Genomic DNA, 25,210 nt, shown 5'->3' on the forward strand with positions numbered 1-25,210 from the left:
CGGTAAATCCGCCATTTCGCCGATTGCTTCTACCACTCTTCTGTCAACACACCCAGGGTATCGCTCGTACAACTGCTGCATCGCTTCCAGCGCGCCTTCTTCGGGGGACATCTTTGACGGGACCAAGTACATTGCCTCTCGATACTGACGCAGCTTCTCGTGATGCACGAGAGTCGCGCTTTGGTCAACGGCATGCAATACCCTGTAAAATTGGCCCAACGAGCTATTTCCCTGGTCGACAACATTCGGTAGCGCGAACAAGGAAAGGGTTCCGATGAACGCGTGGATCTGCTGGACAGCATGAGGAAGGTCCTCCCCACGTAGCCACGCTCTGCACACAACGCGCACACTTGTCCAGACGAAGGTGTTTTCCATCTCCATCTCGGCTGCTTGTTCCTCTTCTTCGAGACGAAAAGTGACTCGAGTGCTTCAACTTGGTCAGGTTACGTAATGTGTCCCACATAACTTTAGTAACCCTCGAGTAACCGTAACCTGTGAAAGTGGCGCGAAGTCCAACAAACCTTTGGATCGATCATGTTCAGCACCGCGTCGACCTCCAAGACCAACCTGCCAGCGCCCGTGCTGCCCTGGGTGGAGAAGTAGTACGTGTACCATGTTAACCGACATCTATAGCTGTATTATAGCAACTCAAACGACTCATACCTTTCGCTTGCTGCGCTCCAGCCGTCCGAAGAACGTGGACGAGATCTCGCACCAGGAGCACGTAGTGGCCACGCTCAAGACGTCCATCGCCAATGGACAGCTGCCACACTTGCTCTTCTACGGGCCCCCAGGAACAGGCAAGACGTCCACCATTGTGGCGGTGGGGCGCCAGCTCTTCGGCCCGGACTTCCGCAAGAACGGCCGATTCCTGGAGCTGAACGCGTCGGACGACCGAGGCATCAAGGTGGTGCGCGAGAAGGTTAAGAGCTTCGCCCAGGGCGCCATTAGCAGCGCCAGCGGACTCCCTCCCTTCAAGATCATCGTGCTGGATGAGGCTGACTCCATGACGGGCGACGCGCAGTCGGCGCTGCGTCGCATGATGGAGAACTACTCCAAGGTGACGCGCTTCTGCCTCATCTGTAACTACGTGAGTCGCATCATCGAGCCTGTGGCCTCCCGATGTGCCAAGTTCCGTTTTGCCCCACTTGAGAGGGGCTCCATGGCGTCTCGCGTGCGCTTCATCGCTTCCGAAGAGCACGTTAATGTGCCGGACCCGGTGTTGGAATCGCTGCTCGAGTGCTCGAACGGTGACTTGCGTAAGGCCATCAACTACCTGCAAAGTGCCAAGCAGCTCTGTGGAGATGACGAACTGTCCCAGGATGATGTCATTGCCGTGGCTGGTCTTGCTCCGCCCGAGCTTCTGAAGCAATTCTGGGTCTCCGTGGCGTCGAACAGCTTCGAGAAGATGAAGACGGACATTGAGAGCATTCTGCTGGCTGGATACCCAGTGCTCACGATTTTGCGCCAGCTGAACGACGATGTTCTGGCGCTGGACAAGCTGAACGACGTGCAGAAGGCGAAGATCAGTCTGCGCATTGCCGAGGCCGACAAAAGGCTTGTGGACGGCGCCAGTGAACACTTCCAGTTGCTAGACGTTGCATCGTACGCCATGCGCGTTTACCACTCGGCGTAATAAATCTATGAGCTTGGTATGACAACAGTGACGCAGGCGTAAACAGTGTTAACGAAATGAACACAGCAAGCTCCTAGTATTTTAGCAAACGAAAGCAACTGCCGTCAGCAAGGAGAACGTTGTCCCCAAGTGGCGGTAGTCCACTGCTAATTGATGATGAGTATCTAGTGGCTCGCGATTGTAGCTGCTCCTTGGTCAGTGACCGAAGACATCTGCGTCCATTCGTGGTTGCTTTGTTGCTTCCAGAAGGTGACCTCGTCGTCGCCGGCGGCAACACTGAGCACTGAGCCCGTCAGCGACCAGCTTATCCGGTACACAGGCGCGCGGAATGTGTGCACCACGTGTGCTTCCCACTCGCCATCAGCCTCGTCTTGAGTCCAAACACGCACCGTGTGATCATCTGAAGCCGAGGCGATAACATTTGCGGGAATACCCACGTTCGGCGCCCAAGCCACGTCACGAACCCAGTCATTATGCCCATACAAGGGGGTGTTCACGACTTCCCAGTAGCTATTGCCAGCATTCGCGCCTTCCTGTGGGGCACTCACAAACTGCCAGATAGTCACTGCGTGATTGCACGACCCAGTGACCACGCGTTGAATCGGCCCTTGCGCCCCCTGCGATCCTAGTGAGTTGTACGGAGCCCAGCTCACCGAAGTGCAGCCCATGCCCTCGTCGGAGTTGCGGAAGCTGGACGAAACCACCCACCCTTCTCGCATGCGCGTGAGGAACGACACCTGACCGTCAGCCGACGCACTCGCCAGACACAATCCGTACTCGTACGGGGCCCAGGCCACACTCAACACGGCCAGCGAGTGGAACTCGTGCACGTGCTTGAGGCGCCATTCCGTCACGTTGCCGACTCCCCCGGCACCCTGCTGCACCAGCTCCTCCCGGTAGATGTACACCTTGCCGTCCTGCGCAGCCAGGGCCACCACGGCGCCGAACTTTGGGTGAGCCCATGCCACGCGGTGGATGGGGGCCGCCGAATCGTCGGCCAGGGGCACCACGTGCTGTAGCACGTGAAGCTGCTGCTCTTGTTGAGACTCCTGCACATCCTTCGGCGCCGAGTGCTCGTCGCCGTCTCCGCCCGCCACCATGGCCTTCGATACGTCATACACGCGGAACGTCCTGTCGGACGAGCACGTGACCAGGCGCTTGCCGTAGTAGTCCAGCTGAATGTCGTAGATCATGTCATTGTGCTCCGTGTCGATGCTCGCCACGGGCGCTTGGCGTGGCTGTTGCTGCTGCTGAGGGTGAGGCTGGCCGTACGGCGCAGCAAACTGCCCGCCCACCGCCGAGCCGTGCGCGAACTCCATCTCGATTGCTGATGTGGCAATTGCGCCGGATACCGGGCGCAATTGGGACTATTTCACATATGTTGCTACTTTTGTATGTCTAAAATTGATCAGCACCATGATGATAATTTCGGTAAAGGCAACTTTTGTGCGCGATGTTTGCTGTTAACGGGCCGTCTGGGCCGACGACGCGTCACGAGCGGCGAGTGAAGACCGACCGGCAACGAGAAGACGAGGAGGAGACCCGCAGGCGCTGGGCGGAGAAAAAGCGCGAGCAATTTTTCCGGGAGAAGCAGGCGCAAACTGACGAGACTGGCAAACCTGGTCAGTGATGAATGAGCTGGGGGTTTGTAGCGATAAGTGCAACTTGCGCGCTAACAAGAGCATTTCTTCTCATTGTTCAGCAAAAGGGAAGAGCAAGGAAGCAGAACATTCCGTTGAGTCTGACATATTCAAGGTGGATATATGCGACGAAATGCTGGAGCGTTCACGAGACTTGGATTGACTTTTTGCGTTTTTGGCATTCGTTTTCAGGGATGCCGGATTGTGTTTAATGGGCGCACAGGCAAAGTGTCCTCGTACGTCTACAGTATTTAGCAGTATGCTACGTGTTGCAGATATGCTCTAACACGGGTCGGTGCAGGTATTACTTGGCAAAATTGGTGCAGGAGCATGGTGGCAGCGTCGCGTACGTCTTCTGCTGACTCAATTTGAAGTTGCAGCAAACAGATTTGCTTATTATTGTTTGTTCTATTCATCAGCTCTGCGCTCACCGCCACGCGTGTTACGCACATGGTCGGCTCCAACTTAAATGGATCCAAGGCCGACAAGGTAGTCAAGGTGAGAGCCCAAACCTACGTTTCTTTCATCAAAACTTCGCTGCGTTCCATTGACTAACAGACTACATGTATCTACGTATGGACAGAGCTCCGGCAAAGTCAAGTTTGTTAGTCCAGGTAAGATACATGTACATCAAGGGTCCACGGTGAGCTATCTAAACTTTAACTCACAACTTCGTCATTGTTTGTCGTGACCGCAGAATGGATCTTAAAGTCCGTCAAGCAAAAGAAGCGCCAACCGGAGCATGAATACCTGGTCTACAAAGATGCTCGTGCTGCCAGTTCGCTTCAGACTGCATTTTCACGAACAGCACCACCAAAACAGTAAGGGGCTCACTGTAAGGCCAAACGCGTCACGAGCAAGGCTTCCATTACAATCCGCACACAAGTGCAACGAGAACGCAACGCAAAGCTTAAAGCTCAAACACCCTTGTAAAAGAGAAAGAATATACCATGTATAGGGTCACAACTAATCAAAGTAGCATTCGTTGTCGTTCCTTTCAGCCAAAACCGAGAACGCGACAGCATTAAAAGCGAAGGCGGAGTTGACCTGCCATACGCTCCTTTCCTAGTACCATCGCATCCTCGAACAGCCTTTCACCCGCGCCGCACACCACCAGCCTTACTGTATTTAACCTGTCCTGATCTTCTGGGTGCCGCGAGCACAACAGAGCCCATTTCTCGCGCCTCGCCGCAAGAGACTCCAAAGCTAAACTGCAGACAAATCAACTGGCGCGCGGCGCGAGGCGAACAGGACTAAACGACACCGCTTAGCAGCACTTCGATCCGCCGTTGGACGGAACCTGCTGGCCGGGCGTCAGCTTGACGCCGGCCTTGGGAGCCACGGGGGCGTTGGCCATGCGCTTCTTGATCTGGGCGGCCATCATCATGAAGGCCTTTTCGACGTTGGCGGCGTTCTTCGCACTGGTCTCCAGGAACTCAATGCCCAGGCTCTCGGCGAACTCCTTGGCGGCGTCCGTGCTCACGACACGCTTAGCCGTCAGATCGCTCTTGTTACCGACCAGCAGCTTGTTCACGTTCTCGCAGGCGTACCTGCAAATCGAAGCGGTGCAACAGTTAGCACCATTCCGCGGGATTTTTCTACCCAACAACTCTGAGATCGAACGCACCTATCGATCTCGTGCAGCCACTGCTTGACGTTGTTGAACGACTCCTGGTCCGTGACGTCGTACACCACGATAATACCGTGGGCACCGCGGTAGTAGCTGCTAGTGATGGTGCGGAAACGCTCCTGGCCGGCCGTGTCCCACTAGAATACCAATAATCAGAAGCGTACACCCACCAGTTAGAACCATAAGTGCGCTTAACCGGCGAATGTACCGGGGTGAACGTACAATCTGGAGCTTGATGGTCTTGCCGTCCAGCTCGATCGTGCGAATTTTCTGGGCGGGACAACGGGCACAATATTGTCAGCAACTGGATCGGAAACCTTAGCCATCCTGGACTCTAAAGCGTCCGCTCGAGAGGGCAGACAAGGCCTATTTTCGCCACTCACAAAGTCCACGCCAATGGTCGAGATGTAGCTCTCCGTGTACGTGTCGTCGGCGAAACGCAGCAGCAGACACGACTTGCCGACGCCAGAGTCACCAATCAGCAGCAGCTTGAACAGGTAGTCACTGCGCACAAGAGACAAGGGGGGGTCAGTACGGTGCTGGTCCGTGGCCGCTATAAATCAGTCTCGGCGGCACGCACTATTCGGGGTTCATGGTGGACGATTCTGGGGAGAAAGCGGCGGGTGAAGGCGCTTAAATCTGCAGCACAGCGCAGCGAAGATTCGGTCAGTCGGCTAGGCTCCTACTCCCAAATGTGGCGCCGACCGCGCTCTAGCGCTCGTCCCTCGCTCGGTTCGGGTCCAAAGAACACGGAAGGGAAGCAAAAGATCGAGGATCCGCCCGCCCGCCCACTTCGACCAGACGGCGCGGGGGAGAGCGGGAGGACGCAGGGGGAGAGCGCGGCGCTGGGGGTAGAGGACGCATGCACCCACGTACACAGAGAGAGCAGGGAGGAGGCGACTCGCGCGTTCCGAGCGTTCTTGGGTTGTGTGCCGCGAGTGGGTGCGGGGTGCGCGTCGAGTCTGCGTTTGGGTTTCCCGAAGAAAGCGGAGAAAGAACGGGGGCCGCGGTCCCGGGGCCGTTTTCCCCGAGGTTTTACCCGCGGGCAATCGAGGTTTTTCACGTATTTCAGCCAATCGCGGGGTTTTCGCGCATTTATGTCCAATCACAGACCTTTCATTTAAGCCAATCACAACCCCCAGCGTGGCGCCGCGGAACTCATCTTGGCGGGATGCCGCCTGAATGGACTTGGCTTGATTTCGCCAAATGGCGCCGCCGCACGTTGAAGGCGGCGACGGAGCTCCGAGCTCTCGTACACGATGGCCATGTCATGGGTCACCACCTCATCAGACCCAGCGCCGCCAATGAAGCCGCGCCCGGCGATGCTGTCGACTTCCGACGCATTGGTTGCGCCGCGATTGCCATCACCTAAATATACACCTGCGGCCTGAAAACTGGGCTGATGCAACTCAAAAAAATCGACTGGGCGAGATGGTAACCGTGGAGAAGCAAGAAGGCTGCCAGCTGTCTCTCAACGCTCCGCCGCGGCGAGCCGACTGCAAGTGCTGCTCGATGAGCAGCAGCGCTTGGGCGTGGAATCTGTGGCGAGGTCGAATAGATCCCGCCATAGCTCTCGACCGCGGCGGCGCTTGGACGTCGCTATAATAGCCGAGCGCTTCTGCGCTTACCTGCTTCGCACAGCTAACATTGCCGAAGAGCATTGCACCTGGAGAAGCGATCTTGATCCTCAACGCGGCGTCATCGCTGGAATGGCCCAGATGCACTGGACCAACCCTATCCATGTTGCAGTGCAACCAGAAGCAAGAAGATGAACGTGCCTTTTCCACTCTGGCGGTGGCACCATTGCACTGCGGAGTGCTCGACTGCAGCCTGCTTGCCGCGGACGCCGTCGCCTTTGAAGGACGCTTGCATCGCATAGTTTGCCCGCTCTCGATCGCATATTCGCCATACTGATTTCCGAGATTCATTTCGGTTCAACCAGAGTGATGATCACGTCCTCGGATTTTTAGCAGCGATTTAGCAGTAATTATCTACCATTCTCGAAGACCTTATCCTTGCAAATGCTAGTACACGCGCGAATCCGAGCGGAGCTATACGCCTTATTAGGGACCCTATTAGGCCTCCGATTAGGATTCCTATCCGCTAGGGCGGCGGGTTCCGCCGGCGTTTTGTTCCGCCTTCTAGCTCCCCCCACACAAAGAAAGTGGAAGCCGAGAAGAAACGTCGAAGGCAAGTGACCAGATCGAGGCGTGGCCCCGCCCTGCATACATTAGGATTACGATGCATGTGGCGGTTGAGCAGCGGCTTCGCGTGCCACTCGAGTCGCGCTGCACGGGGCGAGAGGGCGCACGCTGCGCTGACTCAACCCGAAATCGGTTCGCGCCCGCAGCCGTCTGCGGATTCAGTGGCTTTAGCGGGTGCAGCGCGCGAACTCGGAGTGCTGATAGTGTGAAGCGACCCTTCGAAGGGAGGTACCAGGTCCCGAGCGAGAAAGAGACTGACCGGAGACGCTGCTGTGTTGCTGTGTGGCTTGCTGCAGACGTAACTATCTCGGAGAAGCACTAGCAGGAGCAGGAGCAGAAGACGCCACCAGTCTTTCACGTTGCAACGATGAGCTCATTCAAGAAGGAGCACCCGTTCGGTGCGTAGCTCTCTGAGCAGGTCCACAAGATTCCACGGTCTCAGATTTAGGTTAACGACGTTTGATGGTGCCATTTTTGCAGAGAAGCGCCAAGCCGAGGCCCAGCGCATCCGATCCAAGTACCCGGACCGGATTCCGGTGCGTACGCTATAGGTGTTTTCGTGTTGGCTAATCGAGAACTAACTGGCGAGTTTCTCCATTGTGGTGCAGGTCATCTGCGAGAAGGCGGACCGTAGCGACATCCCGGACATTGACAAGAAGAAGTACCTGGTGCCGGCCGATCTGACAGTCGGCCAGTTCGTGTATGTGATCCGAAAGCGCATCAAACTGAGTCCAGAGAAGGCGATCTTCATCTTCATCAACAACGTCCTCCCACCCACCGGTATGTGACCATACCGTGCTACCTTGTTGCTGTCTCTGTACTAATTGATGTATATTACTGCGGTTTTTCTGCTTTAGCGGCACTGATGTCGAACATTTACGAAGAACAGAAAGACGTGGATGGTTTCCTCTACATCACCTACAGCGGCGAAAACACCTTCGGTCAATAGGCGCTGTCGGCGTGTGGGGACTGGATTTTGGTTGAAGATTTTTTTCGTCGTCGCTGTAGTGGACGGTGGGTTCTGCGCTCTTAAGCTGGGAGTCGCGGTACCGTCATTCAGCATCGGATGTCCAAGCGTCTTTTGCACGAGGGTGATGGCAAACTGAAGCGGGTAAAGGAGGGAAGCTTGATTGCCTCAGGCTACTCGAAGCGCGACAAGAAGTATTTGCTGCTGCGTGTGGTCCATTCTTCTAAAGCTGGCGATGTGGATATTTTCTTAGCAAAAATAAACAGAAAAATGCATACAATTCTATTCACTCGCTCGCACCAGTCTATCTTTTGTGCTAACGCTTTCACTCGCGTTGGAAGCTCATCATTTGCAGACCTTGGCCAACGACCACGACTTCATCAGCCTCTGCAGTTGAAGCTTGGCGAATGGCGAGATCTGCTACATCGGCGCACTCGGAGAAGGCTGCACCTCGCCATTCCAGTTGAATTTCGTTACCGTCGCGGCGTATGATCCACTTGCTCACTCGTTGATCATAACCAGCAGCGAAAACAACCTGTGCATCCACGCACGCAACGGTTTTGATAGCCGATCCGCTGGCATTTACTGCCCGAGTCTCCGATAACTTCTGGCACGCTGGGAAGCGCAATTCGCGCAGCAGCAAGTTCTGGTCGTCTCCGCCGCTAATAAGAGTAACGTCGAGGCTACCTTCCTCCTCACTCTTCGCGCACTTGGCAAGGTTGATGCAGTTCGCGCCCATGTCATGGGCCAAGTAGTTCCCACTTGGCTGCATGGTGCTGATCAGTCCGAGAAGTTTCGCATTGAAAAGGTTCTTGTCCTCCTGTGATTGGAGAAGGGACGCAAGCTCCTTCAGCAGCATGCTCAGGTCCCACAGCGTCACTAAGCCATCCGTTGATCCTACTGCCAATCCAGCAATTCCGCCTTCCTCAAATCCAACGCAGGACAGAATCGGCTTTCTTGAAGTTGAACGGCAGTCACCAAGCTCGTACAGCTTGCCATGATTCACGTCAAGTAGCAGGAGCTGGGTAGACCCCTCGGAGTTGCACGCAGTCACAAGTCGATACGCGTCCGACACAGAGGGTATCGCAAAAGTTGCCAACCCAAGAATGCGGTGGTCCTGCTCTGCATCCGCGCGCTCCTGGCCGCAGAGATGCCGGAGCAAATCGCTTTCTCCACAAACTAGCCACACATTTAAACGCTGCTTTCCACCTCCCGATAGCACAATATGATCCACGACACCGTCATCAGTTTTACGCTGGAATGTTGTGAGAGCTCGCACCGTAGTCGTATGTGCGATCCCAGTGGCCACGCTTCCCCAACGCCAGCTATTGTGGTCACGTCGAAAGCGACGACGGTGTAGCATCAGACTATTGTCCTCTGCTGCAGTAACGAGTCGGTCATTACCAAGGAATGCCACACAAGTCGTCATCCGGCCATGATGCTGGTCATGCAGTGAGCACCTGGAAAATAGCGCGGGCGTCTCCGATAAAGTTGCATTCCCCAAAAGGGTCGAATGCACCTTGATATCTACATGCTGCTTCTGAGTTGAAGGAGGTGTGAAAACGAACGTGTGCGAGGGCACGCACGAGCCCTTGCCATGAGCACTAGTGAAAAGAGTGTGTGGGCGACGCCATCCTCCACACTCGACATTGAAGACTCGATACTGAGCTGAGAAATTGTGCAGAACAGCTTGCGCCGCGTGGAAGCCGAACACCATGAGATCCCTCTTCGTGTTGCCCTCGGAAGACGGTGAGTTCCACCAAAGTTGCTTGACTGTGGAGATGCCTCGGATGGATTCGCGGCCAACCTGTGTAGCCGTCAGCGCTCCACTCACATCTTCTTCAAGCGCAAACGAGCAAATATACCCGTCGTGACCTCCCGAAAACATGACAGCGTGTTGGGCTTGGGAACTGTCTACTTCTTCAGAAAGTAGAAGAGATGCCACCAATTCGCGGCCGTGAACACCCTTGCGCACGACGCCTGCGCTTCGCACATCGGAGATGTTATCGCCACTTTGGCTGGCACCTAGCGGGCGTTGGAAGATATACACACTGCCATGTCCATCGCCTCCGATGATATTCCTCGTCGCAGAGCGATCTACCACCAGGATCGATGAGACCGAGCTCTTGGCGGGGATCTTGAACAACGCGACCAGTTCCATCGAAATAAACGGTGATATCGAGCTGTCGGTCTGCTCGGCAATAGATGGCTTCCACTCGGAAAGAATGCCACTAGCACTGCTAATGAAAAGGGTGTCATCCTGATCCCACCACATCTTCATGATCCGGATGTTGGCATGTGCGGTCCACGAGTGCAGCAAAGTGCCGGTAGATGCCTCGACAACACATACACGACCCGATACGTCACCAAGCAGCAAAAATCGCCCAGAACTGTCGATTGCAAATGTCGAGAGACCTCCGGTTCTTGTTTGCGCCGGGGCATCGTCAAATGGAGGAATTGTGAAGAAAAGTTCCGCCGCGAGCGAAGGCAGGTCCAAACGATAGATCTCTCCGTGCTCAGAGGCGACAAATGCAGTTTTGCCTTCCTCTCGAGAACTGATCACGATGTTGCGCACGCTGTGGGATTGACCCCCCTTCTTCTTTTTCGACACAGTCGTTGGCGCAACGAATGGGACGCGGATAGTTTTACTCCATTCGCTAGCTTCGGGCGCATCGGTGGTGGACATGAGCTGGCGCTTGATATCCCAGAGTTTCGCAGCACCATCACCACCTCCAGTCGCAATGATCTTTTGAGACGGGTGGACTGCTGCACGCCACACATGCCTGCCCATGTGTCCTTGAAATGTAGCTACGCATTTGCCATCGAGACCCCACAGTTTGCACAGGCCATCCTCACTTGCCGTCACTACGCCGTGCTTCCAAAAAGCAACGTCCCAAATCCGCGCCGAGTGGCCCCAGGACCGGAACACTGGCGAGTACTCCTTTGCAAGCAACTCCGACCGGCTTGCTGTTCGTGCTCCTAGCAATTGCTCGACTGTAGGTTGCCCAATGTTCGACCATAGCTGTACTGTACGATCGTCAGAGACGGAAGTGAGAGCGCGAGCATCCGACGACCATGCCAGCTTGAACAGGACGCCATCGTGAGCATGAAGTCGTTGCGCCGGCTCCACCGCAGGATCCGTGTCGTCGCCAGCATTTTGCATAGGATTCCAGATCAATATTTGCTGAAAGACCGTTCCCGAGGCCACCACGAGCTTGTCCAGTGATCGTCCGTGGAATGACAACGCGTACAAAATGCAGCGCTCAGCGCACTGCACGCTGCGCAGAATATTGTTGCGCACCGGGTCCCAGATCTGCACCAAGTTGTGCGCAAGGCCCACTGCCACCAGCAGCTTCTTGTTCTCCTCCTCCTCTTCAGACGCGAAGTCGTCTGTCAGCAGCTGCACGTCGAACACCCAGTCGCAGAACACTTTCGGTTTCCCGAGCACCGTCAGCCCTCCAAGCGCTTGCGCAGCCTCCGGATTTTGCGGAAGGTCCTTGAAACACGCCACTCGCTTTTGCCCAAAGAATGCGCCCACAAACGTCCCGGTGTCAGTGCTGCTGGGCCCATGAAGTCCGACGACGTCGCAGCCGTGCAGAATGCCTCGCGTCAACACGCTGTGCTCTCCCAGGAGCTCGCCCGTAGCAGTGGCGTACAGGAAAATCGTAGGCCCCACACCCACGTAAAGTAGAGACCCATCGCACGAGAAGGACACCAGCGTCACGGCGCCCAGGAACTCCTGCTTCTTAACCGGGGGGTGCGCCATCGCATCCAAATTGGACGGTACTTTGAAAGGCGGCTGAGGCTTCTTAAATTTTTTTATTCGGTACCATAAGGATGGTACATCTCTTATAATTTATATGAGTACCAAAAATGGGTAAGGTTGTGACCAGGAATTGAAAGTAATTTTTTTGAACTACAGTACTATTCCACTGATACCACTATTAAAATGATGCTCTAAATACTACAGTTGCTATTATTTTGGGACGAGGAGCCAACTCATACTACTGCAGTTATTAGTAACTCAGATCGGCCACATTTACTAATGCTGACTACTGCCTCCCACTAGAAGAAATTTAGAGGCGTGTGGCAATCTTTCCGCTTCCAGGGATGTTTGGCCGCATGCCCACTCTCGTCGATCTAGTGCAGAGGGAAATATTTTGACGTCCGGGGCGACTGTCGTACACAAAATTGTAACACACGAGCAGAACATTTGGCGGCCAGACCGGCTTTGCTCGTGTCGGTCCCGCCTACAGCTAGCCTCGATCCACTAACTGACGCTCGTAAAAGGAAAATTTATGCACGAAGAATCTGACTGTGGTCAGTTTTACCTGCAACCTGCAAACCTACCAACCGTGAGAACCCCTACTACATCAGAAAATCGAAATTATGAGCACAAAAAATAGTACTCGAGTAAACGTATACGTAGATTGAAGGTCATTCGTTTCGCTCCTCTTTCAGAAATGCAAGCGCTAGCTTCGCATCCGTTCTAGTTGCAGCAGCACTATCTCCCTTGTCAATTGTGCCCACAGTAGTTGCACAAAATCATCCACAGTATTCGTAGTCGCATTACCTCCACCGCTTCGTTAGAAATCTTTTCGAACTCAAATTTGCGTTGTCCTTGCACGTAGGAATATGCAGCCGCTGTAATCATAACCCCAGCTCGATCCATCGGGCTGGGTGGGCTTGTTTATCCAATGCTTGTCAATAGTCGGGTTATGACCACCAACCGTATCCTTGTGCCAGCGCTGCATGAACGGCCAGAACTGTTTCTCCCATGCCGATTAGATTTCTGTCTGGTAAGGCCGTCCGGGATACGGGTCGTAAAAATGGACGTCCAGCTTCCTTGAATTTGTGTAGTTGACGGTGACCATTATGAGTGTCCAATGAATGCCCTTGTTGTTGATGGGGAGGATCATAATAGTCATGTCAGACATTTTTTGTGTCTGCTTTCGTTTGGGGAAGCCATTTTTTCAACACGTGCGACGGTAGAATTCGAACGTCGGGCCGACAGCCCGCCATAGCCTGAAGTCCGCAATTAACAGCCGAATCATTCAGCCACACGGTCCCGGTAATATATCCAACGATTTCCCAGAAGAAAATCGTCACTTTCGTCGATGGAACTGAGTAGTACGATTGTAAGCAAGCGGATTCAAAGCCAGCATTCCCGCCATCCGCCAGTCGAACATGCAGCGCTTTGACTTTCTCTCTGGGTAGCTCACGGGCGCTGACTTCGAACGCAAAAAATTCCACATCAACAGCGCTGTTTTTCGACCAGTCTTTCTTCTGCCACGTTAAGTCCACTTCCCATAACGTAATTTGCTTTCTGCAGTTGTAAAAGCTTCTAATAGCATCGACACAGTTGCTGCAAAGATAACACATATATCGCACGTATTAGTACTGATCACATTCCACCAACGCAGCATTCGAAAATACATACCTGGAAAAGCTAGGCCCTGATGCCTTGAGTTTCACAATTTTCTCTTGCACGTCGGTCGGGCTTGAGTCGACGTCAATTATCTCATGTTTCGACTTGGATGGGTTGGTTCCTTGCGTTTCAGACTTTCGGATCATAGCAGATCTGTCGGCTAGAAGAGCTGCCGATATGGATTTTACTAGACCTTCCGGGATGTCAAATGCATGACAGCATCCTCGGGCAACGGCGCTGGAGGTGGCCTCAACGATAGGCGCCCGACCTTTAAGCGCTCGTTTCCTCATCGTTACTGGATAGCGGTCTATCATTTCATCCACTTTTTGTAAGGAGTTTGTGTGTTTGGCCCAATGCACAAGCTCAGCAATATTTGGAGGAGCACTTTCGTCGGGAGGGGAACCATCCACATATCTTCTGTTTGAAGATTTGCTAGCCCAATACAATACTTTCTCTCGCTTGGGGTTCCCTTGGACCACAGGGTTAGGAAGATTCATAGCATTGATACCCCCGCGCCGTATGTGTTTCTCGCTTTCATTTTGAGGCTGGCATCTTTCTTTTTCACTGAGTTGCAGACTCCCAATACGAGTTGTCGAAACCGATCTGCTAGCACCTTCGGTCGAGGGAACCTCCACATGCCTGGATACGGCTTGTAAGGGTGATGAGGACTCCGTCATGTCGGTCTCACTCGGATCAAATGGCCTTGGAAAATGCACCAGCGAGCTGGGTTGTATCCCAAATAACTCCTCCATTAGAACACTTGGATCGGGTTCTTCACTACTGGCAGCATGACTTGGTTGTTCCCATGTAGCTACATCGTGTATAATCGCGGCAAGGTCGACTGGATCAATCATACTTAGAGTATCACTTGTTTCGTCGTGTCCATCATCTAAATCTGTAGGTCTTTCTGCATCTTCACTTAGACCTTCTGCTAAAAATCAAGTGCAGGGTAGAATTTCTTACTCCCTAATTCTGTAGGTACGTAATCACAGGCTGGAAACAGGATACAGCGAAATTATACTTCTCGCGTGATGACAAAATTGCCAAATTTCCGCGCTGCTCGCGCTGTAGATGGACAATCGTGACGTTCTTAACCTTCTGTGGGCTCTCACCACGGTGATCGGATCGCATGTTGTGTATTGTTGAATCACCTTTCACCGAAATCGGTTGTGGAACATCGGTAGACTCGCTCGTTGAACTTCCGCTCCCATCATCTACCGGCGCCTTCATCTTACAGGGTTTGCTCATCATTAACACGTCCACAGCGTCATCTGTAGCGGACGCGTTCTTGTCGATCTCATCATGCAATCCAAGTGCGTGCTCCATGTTCCACCTTGTTGCCAATGCCCCCACTGGTAGTTCACTATACCCCTTTCCTTTATAGCGACAACCATAATGTACTCGCAGGAAAGATGGTGGCTTGTATAAAACCAACACGAACAGGACCACAGGTTATCGTTACAGATAAAACGACGTCCGTTCGAATGCACTTCCCAATCACAAGAGCTTGGAACCGGAGCCAAATTCATGTCGGCGCCATGGATCATAAAGATATCCCACCGCCGACGCACACAAAATCGCTCATAACGCCAGATACTTTCCGTAAAATGAGAGGCACACCGGCAGGTGAGTGCGAACTTCTAGCGCTGCATGCAAATCCATGAGCTATCTGGCTGAGCACATGCGCTTGGTGCTGCAGAAGTGCGGAAACATACTTGTCAATACTTGTCCGCTTTCCGAGAACCATCTTGAGCTGGTTCCAATTCGACTCAATTCGATTAGTTGTCGTATTTCCAGCGCTGAAACACTTGCTGCGCTCAAAGTTTGCCCACATCGGCAAACACGTCTTCCAGTTTTTATCAAAATAGTTTTTGACATCCTCTCTATGACCTGTCTCACAGCAAGTAGCAAACTTGGAGTATATCTGCTCAAAACGGACTCCCGTCGAGCTTATTCATACACGGGTCAGTGATTGACTAGCACCTAAAGTGAATAAAAGACTAAGATTTACATACCTGTACAGCATGTCAGCGAAGAACTTTTGAATCTGGTCTTTCTCCGACGTGCTGAGGCGAAAGCAGCGCTTTCGGAGTAGCTTTTTCCAGAACGCGATTGCGTGAAACTGGCATAGCAACACCCAGGCGGACGGAAAACACTTGTTCAACACTTTCCACTCAGTGAAGTGCTCGTCAATGACAAAGGACTGGACATCACTCCATTTCCCATTCCTCTTCTTGAAGTAGTCGAATATGGCCTCCATTGTCTCGGCCTTTTCTGTAACGGGGTTACACGCACAAGTGGCTACAGTCACTTGTACCTCTAACAGATGCGATGTCTGTTAGAGGTTTGAACACTTCCTCGACCTTGATGTAAGGTACACCAATGGCTACATACATTTACGACCACCACGACGGGTGGTCCATACACATTCAGAAACATAAAACAAAAATAGCAGTTCTCATCTTTTACCAAACCCCGCTATTTGGAGTCTTTATCTTGTTTAAAGTATACTCATGGATCTCGAGTATACTTAACCAAGTAAAAGAAATCTACGCTTCCTCATACACGTGCGCATACGAGTAAGCCGTAGTAGTGAGCCAAGGTAGGCCCACTACATCTGGTAGCACTACCTGAACGTTCGTACGGAGCTGTACGAACGAGGAGCCGAGAATCTTTTCATGAGCGCGGAGGTGTCCATGGAAAGCTCCACTTCGCCTGCAACTCATGTTTCACGCGCTGACTGCCTCCACCTGTCGGATCCAGAGTGGGAGGCACCCCAACGACTGTCAACAGTCATTGGGGAGGCGGCAGTAGCTGCGATGCTGCGATCGCTATCGCCGAAAGAGCAACATGGTGTTGCTCTGGGGTTCATCATGAGGGAGCAGCGAGATGCTGCTTCGTCTGCCACGGTGTCGTTGGGGACGACACCGCGCGCGCAATCGCTGAAGCTCAGCGTGAGCAATTACGTTGGAAGAGAGGGCGAGCCTCTCCTCCGTTGGCTTGTCGAACTCGACACTGCCATTGCGGCTCGACGCATCGTCGACCCGTTGTCGAAGGTCGCGTTCGCCATGTCATGTCTTGGCGGACGTGCAAGAAGTTGGGCGTATGGACGCCGACTCTCGGATCCTACGTGCTTTAGCACGTACGAGCGATTCAAGGAAGAGCTCAGACAAGCGTTTGAGCCCCCGCAAAACGAGTTCCGGTCGAGGGCGGAGTTCCTCGACCTGCAGCAGGGCAAGCATGATGTCCATGCTTACGCTCAGAGAGCACGGTACTTGGTCTCGAACATCGTGACCAATCCGATCGACGAGGCGACCAAGGTCGTCACGTTCATGAAGGGACTGAGAGATGGGCCTGTGAAGACCTATCTCTTCCGTGAGTACCCGAGTACTCTCGAAGCTGCAATCACTCTTGTAATGCAGGAGGAGTTTAGCCTGCGGCAGGCTAAGCTGCATGCACATGCGCCGAGGCCACAGCCTCGCCCGATAGTGAGGACGGGAGGCCCAGAACCCATGGACTTCTCGAGCGCTGCAACTGCTGGACCCCAGCAGTCGCAAGGAAACAATGTGCGATGCTACCGATGCGGTAGAATCGGTCACTTTGCTCCGGAGTGCACGGCCCCCGTGCACCAGCAGGGTAGCTATCGCGGCGGTGCCGGGCACCGTCGCAACCAAACAAAAAACGCTGGACGCCAGTAGGCGCGGGGCGCCCTACTGGTAATGCAGTTCCGCGCGCCCTGGGCGCGCGCAAGAGCAGCAAGCGTCGGCGTCGCCGCCGACGGCTGAAGGAGAAAATGGGTTGATCTCGGAGATCGACACCCGCTTTTCAGCGAATCAGGAAGAGTCTCCGACCTCAAGGGGCACGGATGACGCAGGCGAGTCACACGCCTGAGCCGTGGAGGCTGACGCGAATCTGATTGGATCAGTTTTGGCCAATAATAAGAGCCAAGGTGACGAAACGCCGTCGACTCTGGGAGTCGATGGATCGGGTGAATTCGATTCGTCGGCTCGGGGAGCCGACGCACCCTCCGTAATGGGGGTCTCCGCCAATGGTTGGCGTCGAGGTATTGAAGGTTCCGGGAACCGGCGCTGCGAAAAGGAATTTCGCGTCGACTTCGGGAGTCGACGCACCCTTTGCAACGAAGGGCTCCGCCAATAACAGGCGTCGAGGTGAAGATGGCGTGTCGGCTCCGGGAGCCGACGCTACAAGCGGTGCGGACGGTTGCAAACGTCCCACACCGGAAAAACTTGCATGCTGTCGTGCATCCGGGCTGCACGACGAAGCGCCAGGCGACCAAGCCGGGCTTGAAGTCGCTCGCCCGCGGGATATACCCGCCGGTGGTATACAAGAAGAACACCCGTCCACGGCTGGGCCTGGACGGGATCAAGAATTAAGCGGAGCCGGGCTCCGCAAAGCAAGAAGACGGCGCATGCGAAGGTCGCTGCGCAAGTCTCGGCCTTGGGCCGAGACGCTACAAGAAATGTCTGCCGGGCAGACGGGTGCTGAGAAGCCGGACGTCGAGTCGTTGAACGTCTTGACGCGTACCTGTGCCGGGTTCCGGTACAGGGAGATGACTCTCGCTAATCCTCCGACGCAAGCGTCGGAGTTGACTTCGCTTCCAGTCATGAGCTGGAAGCGCTTCGCGCGTGACTTGCACGATGGACGCATCGAGCAAATATGCATTCTCTCGGACGCCGAGAGAACGAAGAGCGAGAATGAAGAACTGAGGCAGTTCTTCATGGAGAGCACCACTGAGAGCGAGGACACTCTCAGTGCGAAGACTAAGAAGGAGCGCTTTGAGGAGCACAGCTGGGACTCGCTGAAGACGAGTCCCTTCTACGAGATTCTACGGGAGCACGCGGACGTGCTTCCGGAAGAGATCCCTGCGGAGCTTCCGCAGGACAAGGGCATCCAGCACGAGATTGATCTCGTGCCGGGCACGAAGTACTGCAGTGGCCACTGCCGCGAGAGCAGGTCAAGGCGATTGACGACTTCTTTGAGAGTCGTCGCAAAGCTGGACAAGTGCGGGAATCGAAATCCCCGCACAGTGCTCCGACGTTCTGTGTGAAGAAGCCACAGGGCGGCTGGCGCATCGTTCATGCGTACAACAAGCTGAACGATGAGACGAGACCGGCGCAGACACCGATACCGCGAAAAGATGTCATCATCGATTCGATGGCCAGGAGCACTATCTACAGTGCTCTTGATCTGCGCGATGGGTTCTATCAGATCCTCATGCGTGAGAGCGATATCCCTCTCACGGCTGTGAGCACGCCGAGCGGCATGCTCTGGGAGTGGCTAGTGATGCTGCAGGGTCTGAAGAACGCCCCTGCGACCTTCAACAGGTGCGTGACGCACTTGTTGCGCTCGGTGGGCGACTTCGCACCGAGCTACTTCGACGATGTGTTCGTTCGCAGCCGGGCTGCGGACGGGATGAGCGATGTTGAGATGCACAAGGTACATCTCCGGAAGCTGCTTGCGCTCATGCGCAAGCACAAGCTCTATGCGAACCTGAAGAAGTGCATCTTCGGGGCGAGCGGGATACCCGTGCTCGGGTGTCTCGTTGGGAAGAACGGTGTCCGCCCTGACCCGGAGAAGGTCAGAGTGATCAATGAGTGGCCGGCGCCGTCGAACGTCAAGGAACTGCGGCAGTTCCTTGGCTTGGCCACGTACTTGTGTAAGTACGTGAAGGACTACGCGGACATGATACGCCCGCTGTCACAGCTCCTGAAGAAGGACGCCGAATGGGTTTGGACTGCTAAGTGTCAGCAGGCCTTCGATGCAGTCAAGCGGGGCTTGACTGAGGCGCCGATTTTGGCGGTGGCCGACCAAGATCGCCCATTCCACGTTGTGTGTGACGCATCCGACTTCGCAATCGGATGTGCGTTGATGCAGCACGATCACGAGGGCCGTGATCGTGTCGTCTACTACCAATCGCGTCAGCTGAAGCCAGCTGAGCGCAACTACCCGGTACATGACAAGGAGCTCCTTGCCATGATGTACGCACTCGCGAAGTTCCGAGTGTATCTACTCGGAAGCAAACCGTTCGTGGTCTATACGGACCACGCGTCGCTGCGGACAGCTGTGAAGTCGCCGCACATCTCGCAACGGATGGCGAGATGGCTCTCATTCTTCGCAGAGTATAACTTCCGGGTTGAGTACAAACCCGGAAGACTCAATGTGGTGGCCGACGCGCTCTCGCGTCGACCTGACTACGCCATGACTGATGCCGACGTCAATGCCATTGACGCCATGCGATCGAGCACCCCAACGTCGTCACTGTTGGACGACGTGAAGGTCGCGTACGCGCACGACGCGGACACGAAGCTCTTGCTCGCCTATGGCTCAGCGCCTTCTGACAAAGCTTGTCAGAAGCTGCCGAAGCATCTTCGTGCTCGTGCACACCGTTATCGGGTGCACGACGGGTTATTACTCTACAGTGCAGTCGACGACAACGCGGTCCGCGTTGTCGTGCCCAATGACCATGACCTGCGACTCAGGGTCATGTATGAGTATCACGATGCACCGACTGCGGGGCATCCGGGCCGTGAGAAGACATACCTTCTTCTCACGCGGGACTTCTACTGGGCCAACCAGTATAAATGGGTGCGCAAGTACGTCCGTGCTTGCGAGGTTTGTCAACGTGTGAAGCCTGCGCCTATCGCGCAGGCTCCCTTGCTGTCACTCCCGCCTCCGTTGGAGTGTTGGCAGTCCATGTCTTTGGACTTCGTGTTCGGTCTTTTCCCCGGACAGCCAGGGGCACACGGGCGTTGTGGTCTTTGTTGACCGCTTCAGCAAGATGGTACATCTTGCTGCCGTACTCGCTGAAGTGACTGCGAAGCAGACTGCACGTCTGTTCGTCGACATGGTGTTCAAACACCATGGCATGCTGATCGACATTGTGTCGGATCGAGACCCGCGCTTCGCTGCGCACCTTTGGCAAGAAGTGTTTACACTTCTTGGGAGTCAACTTTCGATGTCGACTGCGGACCATCCGCAGACGGACGGACAAACCGAGCGCGTGAATCGCGTGCTCGTTGACGTGCTCAAGAGCTACGCTCACTCGTTCCAACACTGAAGCGAGTGCCTGCCGATGGTGAAGTTCGCCATCAACAACTCGGTGCATGCCTCGACTGGACATACACCGTTCTACGTGAGGCACCCACGTCTCCCGAGTCTACTCGGGATGATGGCTTCTTCCTTAGGTGGGGGAGGATCTCCGACTGCAACGCAGCAGCCGCAGAATGCCGCTGACACTTGCACAGTGTCAGCCGCAACGACACGAAGTAAAGCCAAGAACCGCGCGTCTGGGCAGGGCACAGACGCCGACAAGCGCCAAAGAACGTGTCTGTGCGGGGCACAGATACCAACAAGAACAAGGAGAAGAAGAGCGTGTCTGCGCAGGGCACAGACACCACGAAGACCAACGCAGAGGCAGGGCCTACTGCTGGAAGCGAGCTGAACGAGTAATTGTCTGAGTAAATATAAGTTTTCTTAAATTTAAATATGTTGGGTGATTTGTTCGTTTTTGGTAGGCGTCCAATGGAACCTTATACCAATGATAGAAAGGTAGAATAAAACTGAATTTGTGTGCGTTGGGGGTGCTCAAAAAGGATATGAGCAGATAAGTCTTGCCTACGAGGATCACAAACGCTATTTCAAGGGCCCATTCCTCAGCAGTAACTCCTATGCGTAGTCGAGAGGGCCGTTGCCACGGCAGGGCTCTACTCCACGGCTCTCGGCATGATCCTCCAGACGCCGGTCCACACCCTCGTTTCCGCTGTGTACTCTACGGTCTTCTTCGAGGTCTGCTCCGCCGTCTCCTCCGCTGTATACTCCGTGGTCTTCTCCGTGGTCTCCTCCGGGGTCTCCTCCATGGCCGCCTTCGCTATCTTCTCCGCCGTTTACTGTTGGAATATGCAATCAGACAGTGTCAAGTCCCAGCCCAAAGAGACGACGACCGGGACGCCTGTATGGTGTAACGGTCTAACGAGCTGTGTTCTACAGGTATGTCGTGAGTTCAATCCCCGCGGCGCCCTACCTTTTCCAACATGGTAGCACTTGTTACGGTCGAAGGGTCGACTGTGGCACTAGTCAGGTGAAGGTTGCTGGAATGTGGACCGTAGTGATGGTTGTGTGGTTCGTGTCATAACACGAGGTGTCTGTGAACGGAATGTGTCTCCAGGGGGAGACACGGGTGGCCTTAAACCCAGGGAGGTCATTGCAGCAAAGGCGTTGGAGTCGGACCAACAAGCTGCAGGAAAGGTCGCAATCAGGAGGTCCTGACACTCTCGATTGAGGGGGGGGTGTTGGAATATGCAATCAGACAGTGTCAAGTCCCAGCCCGAAGAGACGACGACCGGGGCGCCTGTATGGTGTAACGGTCTAACGAGCTGTGTTCTACAGGTATGTCGTGAGTTCAATCCCCGCGGCGCCCTACCTTTTCCAACATGGTAGCACTTGTTACGGTCGAAGGGTCGACTGTGGCACTAGTCAGGTGAAGGTTGCTGGAATGTGGACCGTAGTGATGGTTGTGTGGTTCGTGTCATAACACGAGGTGTCTGTGAACGGAATGTGTCTCCAGGGGGAGACACGGGTGGCCTTAAACCCAGGGAGGTCATTGCAGCAAAGGCGTTGGAGTCGGACCAACAAGCTGCAGGAAAGGTCGCAATCAGGAGGTCCTGACACTCGATTGAGGGGGGGGTGTTAGAATATGCAATCAGACAGTGTCAAGTCCCAGCCCGAAGAGACGACGACCGGGACGCCTGTATGGTGTAACGGTCTAACGAGCTGTGTTCTACAGGTATGTTGTGAGTTCAATCCCCGCGGCGCCCTACCTTTTCCAACATGGTAGCACTTGTTACGGTCGAAGGGTCGACTGTGGCACTAGTCAGGTGAAGGTTGCTGGAATGTGGACCGTAGTGATGGTTGTGTGGTTCGTGTCATAACACGAGGTGTCTGTGAACGGAATGTGTCTCCAGGGGGAGACACGGGTGGCCTTAAACCCAGGGAGGTCATTGCAGCAAAGGCGTTGGAGTCGGACCAACAAGCTGCAGGAAAGGTCGCAATCAGGAGGTCCTGACACTCTCGATTGAGGGGGGGGTGTTGGAATATGCAATCAGACAGTGTCAAGTCCCAGCCCGAAGAGACGACGACCGGGACGCCTGTATGGTGTAACGGTCTAACGAGCTGTGTTCTACAGGTATGTCGTGAGTTCAATCCCCGCGGCGCCCTACCTTTTCCAACATGGTAGCACTTGTTACGGTCGAAGGGTCGACTGTGGCACTAGTCAGGTGAAGGTTGCTGGAATGTGGACCGTAGTGATGGTTGTGTGGTTCGTGTCATAACACGAGGTGTCTGTGAACGGAATGTGTCTCCAGGGGGAGACACGGGTGGCCTTAAACCCAGGGAGGTCATTGCAGCAAAGGCGTTGGAGTCGGACCAACAAGCTGCAGGAAAGGTCGCAATCAGGAGGTCCTGACACTCTCGATTGAGGGGGGGGTGTTGGAATATGCAATCAGACAGTGTCAAGTCCCAGCCCGAAGAGACGACGACCGGGGCGCCTGTATGGTGTAACGGTCTAACGAGCTGTGTTCTACAGGTATGTCGTGAGTTCAATCCCCGCGGCGCCCTACCTTTTCCAACATGGTAGCACTTGTTACGGTCGAAGGGTCGACTGTGGCACTAGTCAGGTGAAGGTTGCTGGAATGTGGACCGTAGTGATGGTTGTGTGGTTCGTGTCATAACACGAGGTGTCTGTGAACGGAATGTGTCTCCAGGGGGAGACACGGGTGGCCTTAAACCCAGGGAGGTCATTGCAGCAAAGGCGTTGGAGTCGGACCAACAAGCTGCAGGAAAGGTCGCAATCAGGAGGTCCTGACACTCTCGATTGAGGGGGGGGTGTTGGAATATGCAATCAGACAGTGTCAAGTCCCAGCCCGAAGAGACGACGACCGGGGCGCCTGTATGGTGTAACGGTCTAACGAGCTGTGTTCTACAGGTATGTCGTGAGTTCAATCCCCGCGGCGCCCTACCTTTTCCAACATGGTAGCACTTGTTACGGTCGAAGGGTCGACTGTGGCACTAGTCAGGTGAAGGTTGCTGGAATGTGGACCGTAGTGATGGTTGTGTGGTTCGTGTCATAACACGAGGTGTCTGTGAACGGAATGTGTCTCCAGGGGGAGACACGGGTGGCCTTAAACCCAGGGAGGTCATTGCAGCAAAGGCGTTGGAGTCGGACCAACAAGCTGCAGGAAAGGTCGCAATCAGGAGGTCCTGACACTCTCGATTGAGGGGGGGGTGTTGGAATATGCAATCAGACAGTGTCAAGTCCCAGCCCGAAGAGACGACGACCGGGGCGCCTGTATGGTGTAACGGTCTAACGAGCTGTGTTCTACAGGTATGTCGTGAGTTCAATCCCCGCGGCGCCCTACCTTTTCCAACATGGTAGCACTTGTTACGGTCGAAGGGTCGACTGTGGCACTAGTCAGGTGAAGGTTGCTGGAATGTGGACCGTAGTGATGGTTGTGTGGTTCGTGTCATAACACGAGGTGTCTGTGAACGGAATGTGTCTCCAGGGGGAGACACGGGTGGCCTTAAACCCAGGGAGGTCATTGCAGCAAAGGCGTTGGAGTCGGACCAACAAGCTGCAGGAAAGGTCGCAATCAGGAGGTCCTGACACTCTCGATTGAGGGGGGGTGTTGGAATATGCAATCAGACAGTGTCAAGTCCCAGCCCGAAGAGACGACGACCGGGACGCCTGTATGGTGTAACGGTCTAACGAGCTGTGTTCTACAGGTATGTCGTGAGTTCAATCCCCGCGGCGCCCTACCTTTTCCAACATGGTAGCACTTGTTACGGTCGAAGGGTCGACTGTGGCACTAGTCAGGTGAAGGTTGCTGGAATGTGGACCGTAGTGATGGTTGTGTGGTTCGTGTCATAACACGAGGTGTCTGTGAACGGAATGTGTCTCCAGGGGGAGACACGGGTGGCCTTAAACCCAGGGAGGTCATTGCAGCAAAGGCGTTGGAGTCGGACCAACAAGCTGCAGGAAAGGTCGCAATCAGGAGGTCCTGACACTCTCGATTGAGGGGGGGTGTTGGAATATGCAATCAGACAGTGTCAAGTCCCAGCCCGAAGAGACGACGACCGGGACGCCTGTATGGTGTAACGGTCTAACGAGCTGTGTTCTACAGGTATGTCGTGAGTTCAATCCCCGCGGCGCCCTACCTTTTCCAACATGGTAGCACTTGTTACGGTCGAAGGGTCGACTGTGGCACTAGTCAGGTGAAGGTTGCTGGAATGTGGACCGTAGTGATGGTTGTGTGGTTCGTGTCATAACACGAGGTGTCTGTGAACGGAATGTGTCTCCAGGGGGAGACACGGGTGGCCTTAAACCCAAGGAGGTCATTGCAGCAAAGGCGTTGGAGTCGGACCAACAAGCTGCAGGAAAGGTCGCAATCAGGAGGTCCTGACACTCTCGATTGAGGGGGGGGTGTTGGAATATGCAATCAGACAGTGTCAAGTCCCAGCCCGAAGAGACGACGACCGGGGCGCCTGTATGGTGTAACGGTCTAACGAGCTGTGTTCTACAGGTATGTCGTGAGTTCAATCCCCGCGGCGCCTTACCTTTTCCAACATGGTAGCACTTGTTACGGTCGAAGGGTCGACTGTGGCACTAGTCAGGTGAAGGTTGCTGGAATGTG

The 25,210-nt window shown here is 54.5% G+C and overlaps 9 protein-coding genes across 9 annotated transcripts; 3 read left to right on the forward strand and 6 right to left on the reverse strand.

The window, feature by feature from the left end:
- Positions 1 to 506: 506 nt before the first annotated feature.
- PHYSODRAFT_551952 (hypothetical protein) lies at positions 507 to 1,636 on the forward strand (the record flags this gene model as incomplete). The annotated part of the gene is made up of 2 exons (XM_009517211.1): positions 507 to 602; positions 685 to 1,636. Exons 1-2 carry the CDS (start codon positions 535 to 537, stop codon positions 1,634 to 1,636), a joined length of 1,020 nt encoding a protein of 339 aa, XP_009515506.1. The 5' UTR covers positions 507 to 534.
- Positions 1,637 to 1,800: 164 nt separating this feature from the next.
- On the reverse strand, positions 1,801 to 2,829 carry PHYSODRAFT_475312 (vesicle coat complex COPII subunit SEC13; the record flags this gene model as incomplete). Its single annotated transcript, XM_009517212.1, has 1 exon — positions 1,801 to 2,829. The coding sequence occupies one exon, from the start codon at positions 2,827 to 2,829 to the stop codon at positions 1,801 to 1,803; it is 1,029 nt and encodes a 342-aa protein (XP_009515507.1).
- A 658-nt stretch (positions 2,830 to 3,487) lies between these two features.
- On the forward strand, positions 3,488 to 4,101 carry PHYSODRAFT_293820 (hypothetical protein; the record flags this gene model as incomplete). The annotated part of the gene is given in 5 exon segments (XM_009517213.1): positions 3,488 to 3,512; positions 3,532 to 3,622; positions 3,696 to 3,774; positions 3,860 to 3,890; positions 3,974 to 4,101. The coding sequence occupies 5 exon segments, from the start codon at positions 3,488 to 3,490 to the stop codon at positions 4,099 to 4,101; spliced, it is 354 nt and encodes a 117-aa protein (XP_009515508.1).
- A 442-nt stretch (positions 4,102 to 4,543) lies between these two features.
- PHYSODRAFT_309136 (hypothetical protein) lies at positions 4,544 to 5,500 on the reverse strand (the record flags this gene model as incomplete). The annotated part of the gene is made up of 5 exons (XM_009517214.1): positions 4,544 to 4,826; positions 4,904 to 5,043; positions 5,129 to 5,176; positions 5,290 to 5,410; positions 5,487 to 5,500. 5 exons carry the CDS (start codon positions 5,498 to 5,500, stop codon positions 4,544 to 4,546), a joined length of 606 nt encoding a protein of 201 aa, XP_009515509.1.
- A 1,571-nt stretch (positions 5,501 to 7,071) lies between these two features.
- On the forward strand, positions 7,072 to 8,378 carry PHYSODRAFT_353495 (hypothetical protein). Its single transcript, XM_009517215.1, has 5 exons — positions 7,072 to 7,096; positions 7,407 to 7,508; positions 7,591 to 7,646; positions 7,719 to 7,890; positions 7,968 to 8,378. The coding sequence occupies exons 2-5, from the start codon at positions 7,478 to 7,480 to the stop codon at positions 8,057 to 8,059; spliced, it is 351 nt and encodes a 116-aa protein (XP_009515510.1). The 5' UTR covers positions 7,072 to 7,096; positions 7,407 to 7,477; the 3' UTR covers positions 8,060 to 8,378.
- Positions 8,379 to 8,402: 24 nt separating this feature from the next.
- On the reverse strand, positions 8,403 to 11,843 carry PHYSODRAFT_473874 (hypothetical protein; the record flags this gene model as incomplete). Its single annotated transcript, XM_009517216.1, has 3 exons — positions 8,403 to 8,853; positions 8,917 to 11,438; positions 11,484 to 11,843. 3 exons carry the CDS (start codon positions 11,841 to 11,843, stop codon positions 8,403 to 8,405), a joined length of 3,333 nt encoding a protein of 1,110 aa, XP_009515511.1.
- A 1,163-nt stretch (positions 11,844 to 13,006) lies between these two features.
- On the reverse strand, positions 13,007 to 14,831 carry PHYSODRAFT_293825 (hypothetical protein; the record flags this gene model as incomplete). Its single annotated transcript, XM_009517217.1, has 4 exons — positions 13,007 to 13,442; positions 13,518 to 14,436; positions 14,469 to 14,498; positions 14,618 to 14,831. The coding sequence occupies 4 exons, from the start codon at positions 14,829 to 14,831 to the stop codon at positions 13,007 to 13,009; spliced, it is 1,599 nt and encodes a 532-aa protein (XP_009515512.1).
- Positions 14,832 to 15,171: 340 nt separating this feature from the next.
- PHYSODRAFT_372790 (hypothetical protein) lies at positions 15,172 to 15,459 on the reverse strand (the record flags this gene model as incomplete). The annotated part of the gene is made up of 1 exon (XM_009517218.1): positions 15,172 to 15,459. A coding segment is annotated over one exon (288 nt), but the record flags the coding sequence as incomplete, so codon positions are not given.
- A 120-nt stretch (positions 15,460 to 15,579) lies between these two features.
- PHYSODRAFT_375298 (hypothetical protein) lies at positions 15,580 to 15,750 on the reverse strand (the record flags this gene model as incomplete). The annotated part of the gene is made up of 1 exon (XM_009517219.1): positions 15,580 to 15,750. A coding segment is annotated over one exon (171 nt), but the record flags the coding sequence as incomplete, so codon positions are not given.
- Between the last annotated feature and the right edge of the window lie 9,460 nt (positions 15,751 to 25,210).

Source organism: Phytophthora sojae (genome assembly GCF_000149755.1).
Source record: "Phytophthora sojae unplaced genomic scaffold PHYSOscaffold_1, whole genome shotgun sequence".
In the NCBI taxonomy this organism is placed as follows: domain Eukaryota; phylum Oomycota; class Peronosporomycetes; order Peronosporales; family Peronosporaceae; genus Phytophthora; species Phytophthora sojae.

Coding starts and splice junctions, on each gene's coding strand:
- PHYSODRAFT_353495 (XM_009517215.1), top strand. CDS start 7,478: ATGAGCTCATTCAAGAAGGAGCACCCGTTCG. Junction 7,509..7,590: donor CAAGAAGGAGCACCCGTTCG/GTGCGTAGCTCT, acceptor CCATTTTTGCAG/AGAAGCGCCAAGCCGAGGCC. Junction 7,647..7,718: donor AGTACCCGGACCGGATTCCG/GTGCGTACGCTA, acceptor ATTGTGGTGCAG/GTCATCTGCGAGAAGGCGGA.